General features: G+C 67.8%; 1 protein-coding gene and 1 long non-coding RNA gene across 2 annotated transcripts; one reads left to right on the top strand and one right to left on the bottom strand.

The window, feature by feature from the left end:
- Positions 1-1,987: 1,987 nt before the first annotated feature.
- LOC122153628 (BRISC and BRCA1-A complex member 1-like) lies at positions 1,988-3,842 on the bottom strand (the record flags this gene model as incomplete). The annotated part of the gene is given in 10 exon segments (XM_042794243.1): positions 1,988-2,206; positions 2,287-2,336; positions 2,339-2,372; positions 2,492-2,571; positions 2,574-2,620; positions 2,912-2,936; positions 3,363-3,416; positions 3,419-3,440; positions 3,515-3,635; positions 3,760-3,842. Coding segments are annotated over 10 exon segments (717 nt in total), but the record flags the coding sequence as incomplete, so codon positions are not given.
- Positions 3,843-6,374: 2,532 nt separating this feature from the next.
- On the top strand, positions 6,375-7,237 carry LOC122153679. Its single transcript, XR_006165528.1, has 4 exons — positions 6,375-6,470; positions 6,563-6,662; positions 6,981-7,108; positions 7,181-7,237. It is a non-coding gene; the product is annotated as an uncharacterized LOC122153679 (long non-coding RNA).
- The last annotated feature ends 147 nt before the right edge of the window (positions 7,238-7,384 follow it).

Below are 7,384 nucleotides of genomic sequence, written 5' to 3'. Positions count from 1 at the left end.
GGTCCCCCAGCACCGTGAATGCTGCCCCGCCCCGCCGGGGTAGCGCAGGCGGGGATACCCCTCCGCAACCCCCCACCCCCCACCCCACACCCCGAGGTTCAGCACATGCAACGCGCCCCCTCGCCCGGTGCAAGGCCGGTATTGCAGAGCCCCCGCCCTTGCAAAGCCCCTCCCGCACCCGTGCGAGGTCGTGTTCCTTGGTCGCCCCCCCCGGTGCAATATCCCCAATGTCCCATTTCCCTCCCCCCCCCCCCCCAATGCAATGTCCCCAATCTCCCCTTCCCCCCCCCCCGGTGCAATAGCCCCAATATCCCCATTCCCCTCCCCCCCTATGCAATGTCCCCAATCTCCCCCTTTCCACCCCCCCCCCCCGGTGCAATACCCCCAATGTCCCCGTTTCCCCTCCCCGCGGTGTCCCCTTACGGCTCGCGCCACCCCGCGCCCCTCCTGCCGCCCTGCGCATGCGCGCGGCGCCCGCACCCGTTCGAAACCCCCGCGCAGCACCGCCGCCCCGCCGCTTATTGGCCGGCGAGGCGGCCAATAGGAGCCGGTCGAGGGAAGCCACGCCCACCCCCCCCTCCGCCAGATGGGATGACGCTCGAGGGGCGGGGCCAAAGCGCCCCGCGCCCCACAGCGCCCCCTAGTGCCCTGCGCCGCCACTGCCCAGCGCCCCCCAGTAACCGACCAGCGCTCCCAGTGCTCCCAGTGCCCTGCGCCAGCACCACCCCGTAACTGCACCAGTGCCCCCAGTAACTGCACCAGTGCCCCCCAGTAACTGCACCAGCACACCCCGTAACTGCACCAGCACCGTCCTGCGCCAGCTCCACCCAGTGCCCCCCAGTAACTGCACAGTGCCTCCCAGTGCCCTGCGCCAGCACCACCCCGTAACTGCGCCAGCACCATCCTGCGCCAGCTCCACCCAGTGCTCCCCAGTAACTGCACCAGTTTCCCAGTGCCTCCCAGTGCCCTGCACCAGCACCACCCGGTAACTGCGCCAGCACCACCCCGTAACTGCACCAGCACCACCCTGTAACTGCACCAGTGCCCCCCAGTAACTGCACCAGTGCCCCCAGTAACTGCACCAGCACCACCCCGTAACTGCACCAGCACACCCCGTAACTGCACCAGCACCATCCTGCGCCAGCTCCACCCAGTGCCCCCCAGTAACTGCACCAGTGCCTCCCAGTGCCCTGCACCAGTGCCCCGCCGTAACTGCACCAGTGCTCCCAGTGCCTGCGCCAGCACCACCCCGTAACTGCGCCAGCACCACCCCGTAACTGCACCAGTGCCCCCCAGTAACTGCGCCAGCACCACCCCGTAACTGCACAGCACCATCCTGCGCCAGCTCCACCCAGGGCCTCCCAGTAACTGCACCAGTGCCTCCCAGTGCCCTGCACCAGTGCCCCCAGTAACTGCACCAGTGCTCCCAGTGCCTCCCAGTGCCCTGCACCAGCACCACCCGGTAACTGCGCCAGCACCACCCCGTAACTGCACCAGCACCATCCTGCGCCAGCTCCACCCAGTGCCCCCCAGTAACTGCACCGTGCTCCCAGTTCCCTGCACCAGCACCACCCAGCACATCCCAACAACTGCAACCAGCCCCACCCAGCGCCTTGCACCTGCACTGCCCAGTGCCTCCAGCACCTTCCATCAGGGCTCCCAGAGCCCTGCACCAGCCCCACCCGGCGCCTCCCAGTTACCCTGCACCCCCATGTTAATGGCAAAAGCCCCCCGGGGTCCCCCGCCAGCACACAGGACCCCTCATCCCCATGGCAGGGTGGCAGGATGGGGCAGGGGGAACACAGAAAAGTGACACCACCACCCCCGCCCCCCAGTTTTGCGATCCCACAGCATCAGCACTACACACTACCCACTCAGGAACAAACCTCTCTTTCCCCCCACCTCCGGTAACACTGCACACCGCTGCCCTTCGCCAGCCCACCCCCCCCGCCATTGGCGAGGAGGAAAACCCCCCCTTTCCCCACCCCCGCCCAGTCCCCACGGCTCAGACGGTGGCTTCGATTTCGGGGGGCTCATCCTCCCCCAGCAGGCTGTAGGCCGCGTGGGTCTGGAAGGGTCGCTGCAGCGGGTGCGCCAGCAGCTTGGCCATGCAGTTGTGCAGCTCCACCGCCGGCCCCGCCAGTGACACCTCGTACTTGTAGTTGGTGCCTTTGGTGTCCAGGCTGCTGAAGAAGGCGTACATCTCCTGGGGGGGACCACAAACACACAGGGTGACACACCCACCCCCCCCATTGCAATGGGGGGACACACCCAATTCGTATTTACCTTCCAGCTCATCTCGTCGTCCTTCTCCTCCGCCCCGTTGTGGATGTAAACACGTCGAAGAAGAAGTAGGGACACTGGAGCGTCTTCTGCGGGAGAAGCCGGGAACGGCGCCGGGATGGAGCCAGAGCTGACTTCACCCGGAAGAAGAGGGGGACACGAGGGGTGGGGGACACAAGGAGAGGGACACACACACACACACCTCTACCTTCATGTGCTCCGACATGGAGAACTGGGGCTGGCAGCCCGGGCGGCCGAACACCAGGATGGTCCGGACCACGTAGGGCGTGGGATGGTCTGTACGTTCTCCGTCACCGGCAGCTCGATCTTCTGCTGGCTGCGCCGGCGGGGAGGGAACACACACACACAGACAGGGAGGCAGCTCAGGACCCCCCATAGGCTCAGGCCCCTCTCCTCCCCACCTCGTTAAAACTTAATGAGTGTCCGCTGACAGCTCTGGGCTGGGAAAGCAGCACCCTTCCCCCCCCACCCCCCCCCAACCCCAAGAAGCTCTTTGGGTTAAAGCTGCGCGGCGTTTTTACAGCAAAGCAGAAAATTCGTAGTGAGATGGGAGCTGTGAACCACCCCCCCCCTCAGCAGCCCCTGTCCCCCCCTCACCCGTACTCACATCAGGTTGAAGAGTCCCTCCAGATCTGCAGCCCCAGGTAAGGACCGATCCTGGCACCCAGACGCCTGCCCACCCCCAGGGACGTCCTGCACCCAGACCCACACTGGGGCACCCAGGGAGATCCCGTGGAGGGAGGAGACGGCACTGGGCACTGCGGAGGGACCAGGGTGAGGAGGAAACACCAATAAATGTGTGTTTGGTGGGTTGTCAGGGGGCTTGGTTCAACCCTCCAGCCTCAAACACTGACGCTCTGTGCTGCGGCCGGCTCGGCTGTGCCGGGGTTGCCAGTGAGGCCACAGAGCTGCTGCCACCCGCAGACAACAGGCTTGAAGGGTCCCCACTTTGCCTTGAGGGACCCTGTTTGCACCCAAGGGACCCCTCGTTTGCACCCAAGGGACTCCTCGGGGTCCCGGCCCCCCCCCAAACCCCAGCCCCACAGGCGGTGGGATACTGAATGACTTGCAGACGACGGTCTCCAGGTCGTAGAGGCAGCTGCAGACCTCGCGGGGTCCGAGGTGAACCCTGAGAGCTGAGAGGGGTGGGGGTGAGGGGGGGGCTGGGCTCCGTGCCCCCCCCCTCTCATCCCCTGTCCCCACCACTCACCCACGTGGCGTCGTTGTTCACCACCACCAGCGCGAACTCGTGGCACTTGTCGATCTTGTGCTTCGTCCTCACGAACATCTCGATCATCTTCTGGGAGATGTTCAGCGCGTTGGTCTTGGATCTGCCGCGGGGGACGGAGCTCAGCGGGACCAGCGTGTGTGTCCCCACCCCCCCCGTGATGACAGGGACAGCAAAGCCAGGGTCCCCAGGGCCAGCCCACCTAGGAGCAGCCCTCCAACGCTCACCCATTAAAAGATTCCAGTTTGGGCAGAGCCATCTCCTCCGCCAAGTCCAGCAGATGATCTGTGTGGAGGAGCCACTCCTGAGCACCCCGCAAAAACCCCTCGCAGCCCTCACCGTGGCGTCGGGGCTGCGCCACACTTTCCCCCCCCCCCCCCCCCGCCACCCCCCCTCCCAGACACCCACCACCTTCTCGGGGCAGTTCACCCGTGGCGTTTTGACCTGGACCTCGGCGGGGGCGCGGGGCCGGGCCAGGCGGTGCCGTCGGGCACAGCGGTGCTTTGGGGGCTGTCGTCGGCGCTGGCCGCCTCCCCTCCCCCTCGCTGCGGTTGCCCACGCTGGCCTGGGCGCTCAGCGCCCGGTCCTCAGCACCCTCGGGGTTTGAGCGGGTCCTGGGCCGCGGCTCCGGCGCCTTTTCCTCCTCCTCCTCGGCAGCGCTGCCCGGCTCCGACGTGTCCATCGCGCAGCCGCGCTCCATGGCGGCTCCGGGGACCGATGCCGGGTGGCTGTGGGGTGTCAGTGCTGCTGCAGCCCTGTGCCCCCCGGGGCCACCCCCCCCCGGCTCCGTGTACCCCCTGCTTACATCCCCCCCCACCCCATGCCCTCCCCAATCTGTGCATCCCCTGCTGACGACGACCCCACTCATGCCCCCCCCACTCTGTGCACCCCCTGCTCACATCCCCCCCACCCTGCTGCACCCCCTGTTCACATCCCCCCTGCCCACGCCCCCTCAATCTGTGCACCCCTGCTCACAACCCCCCACCATGCACTCCCCCAATCTGTGCACCCCCTGCTCACGCCCCCATCCACTCTGTGCCCCTCCCCGCACCCCCTGCTCACGCCCCCTTCCACTCTGCATCCCCCCAGTCTCTGCACCCCCTGCTCACATCCCCCCCGCCCCCCAATCTGTGCACTCCCTGCTCATGACCCCCCCACCCTGCACCCCCCACTCACGACCCCCCCACACTCTGCTTCCCCCTCACTCTATGCACTCCCTGCCCCATACCCCTCCCTTCGAGCCCCCCCACCACCCCACGCCCCCCCCCCGCTCTGTGCACCCCCTTGCTCATGTACACCCTGCCCCCATGCCCCCCCAATTCACATCGCCCCTGCCCCACGCCCTCCCCAATCATTACACCCCCTGCTCGCATTCCTCCCGCTCCGTGCGCCCCCTGCTCATGTACAACCTGCCCCACGCTCCCTCCACTCTGTGCACCCCTGCTCACGTACACCCCGTCTCCCCCACACACACACTTCGTGCACCCCCTAGCTCGCACCCCCCACTGCCCCCGCCCCCCCCCCCCCCCCCCGTTCCACGCACCCCCCGCCCCACCTTCACCCTCCGGCACCATGCACTCACTGTTCACCTACTCCCTCCCCCCAAATCCACGCACCCCCCTCACCCCACGGCGCGCGCTCACCCTCTCCCGGCCGCGCGAGCCCCGCCCTATCCCACCCGGAAGCGACGCCGCGCAAGGTCTGCTGGGACTTGTAGTTCCCCGAGGTTCCCCCCCCCCCCCCCCGGGCACGTGGGGCCAGGAGCACCCATGCGCTCCCCCCCGCACCCCCAGCACCCATACACACCCTCCTCCACCCACGCGCCGCCCCCTGCACCCCAAATATCCATGCGCACCCCCCTGCACCATCCCTCTGCACCCCCCCGTGCACAGCCCCAGTGTTCCGAACACCCGCGCAGCACCCCTGCGCTGCCCAACTGCCCCCCTCCGCACCCTAAATACCCCTTTGCACCCCAAACACCACCCTCCAGCCCCTAAGCACCCACGCGCTGCCCACACCCCTTGGGCTGGCTCCCTCCTGGCCTCGCACACCCAGCACCCCACGCAATGCCTCCTAGCACCCCAAATGCTTGTGCACACCCCTGCGCACCTCTCCTAAATGTTCTGGGTGCCCTTCCCTTGCCTCCCCCCCCCCCCCCCAAATTCCATGGGGTGCTCATGGGTGCAGAGCTGGGTGTATTCTCCTGCCTGGGTGCGAGGGAGCCCGGTGCATGGAGAGGGGTCCAGCATGGCACGGTGGGGCACAGCAGGGAAGGATGGGGTTTTTTTTGGGGGGAGGAGGGGGTGTCAAGCCCCCCAGGATGGCTCCACCGCCCACCCGGGGCACGGGGCAGCGCAACGGTTAAGCGCGGGAGGCTGCGCCTGCCGAGGAAGAGGAAATCTCTGCAGGAACAAGGACAGGGAAAGGCCCAGGGGCAGGGGCTGGCGGCACAACTGGGACGTGCTGGGAGCTCCGCCGTGGAACGGGGCCGAGCCGTGGGGCGTCGCGGGCAGGAGGAGGCCGCCATGGAGAGGGCAAGTGGGGTGTCCCACGGGATGGGTGCTGCCAGGGGATGGTCCCGTGTGGCCGGGGCCTCCTCGTGCCTCTGCCCGCTTCCCCTGCCATGGCACGGGCATCTCCCGCCCCGCACTGCAACTGGGAGGGGGAAACTACGGCCAGTGGGCCGGTGGCCAAAATTCATCCCCCCGGCCCGGTGGGTGTCAGCCCCTCGGTCCCCCGGGGTCGGCTGGAGCGGGCAGACACACCCTGCTCCCCACACAGCACCCACTGAGCGAGGAGGAGGAGGAGGAAGAGGAGGAGGAGGAGGAAGAGAGATGGCGGGGGATGCCGAAGGCTACGAGGAGCACATCGCCGGGCTGCTGGCGACGGTGGCCCAGCTGCATCGAAGGGCCGAGCAGCTGCAGCACCGCACGAGCAGGTACCGGTGGGGGGTGGCGGTGGGGTACCGGGGCTGTCACCACCTGTGTGTGTGCCCCCCCACCCGCATCTCTGGTCTTCGTCACCCCACAGGGAGGATGAGGAGGGCTGGGAGGGCATCGCCAGCCTCCCCGCTGCCAGCCCACAGCCCCGCACCTCGACAGCACGCTCCACACCGCTGCTGCTCGGGAAGGTGAGTGCACTGTGCCGAGCTGTGCCGAGCTCTGCTGAGCTGTGCCAAGCTGTATTGAGCTGTGCCAAGCTGTGCCGTACTGAGCTGTACCGAGTTGTACTGAGCTGTGCCATGCCCTGCTAAGCTGAATCCAAGCCATGCTGAGCTGAGCCGTGCTGTACCAAGCTGTGCTGCGCTGTGCTGAGCAATGCTGAGCTGTGCCATACCGAGCTATACCGAGCCGTGCCGTACCGAGCTGCACTAAACTGTGCCAAGCCACGGCGAGCCGAGCTGTGCCTGCTCCAGGGACCTGACCCTGGCCACGCTCCCTCTCCCCAGCTCACAGCCCTGACCTCTTCACCGACCTGCAGCACGCCGTGAGCTCGCTGGAACGCGCTGTTTTCTCCCGGCACCGGCAAGCACCAGCGCAACCCATGCCGGGCGAGGAGTGGGCACGGGCGGCCAAGGTGAGCCGCAGCGGCACCGTCAGCCCCGGCACCAAGGGGATGGACGCCGGCTGATGGGTCCCATATCCCCAGAGCCTGGAGGAGCTAAACCGGGCACCAGGCTGGACCGGGAGGGCGATGCACCGGGACCCAGAGGAGGGAGCGGCACGGGGCTGCCAGCAGAGGAGGCGGCGAGGAACGTGGCACTGCGGGCGGCCCTGGGGCGCCGGGATGAGGAGCTGAACCGGGCCACCACCTCGCTGCGGGCGCTGCGGGGGGAGCGCGACCGACTGCAGC

Source organism: Tyto alba, unplaced genomic scaffold (assembly GCF_018691265.1).
Source record: "Tyto alba isolate M040663 unplaced genomic scaffold, T.alba_DEE_v4.0 Super-Scaffold_20000042, whole genome shotgun sequence".
In the NCBI taxonomy this organism is placed as follows: Eukaryota; Metazoa; Chordata; class Aves; order Strigiformes; family Tytonidae; genus Tyto; species Tyto alba.
Note: the sequence above shows the minus strand (reverse complement) of the source record. Positions and strands in the feature narration are given on the sequence as shown.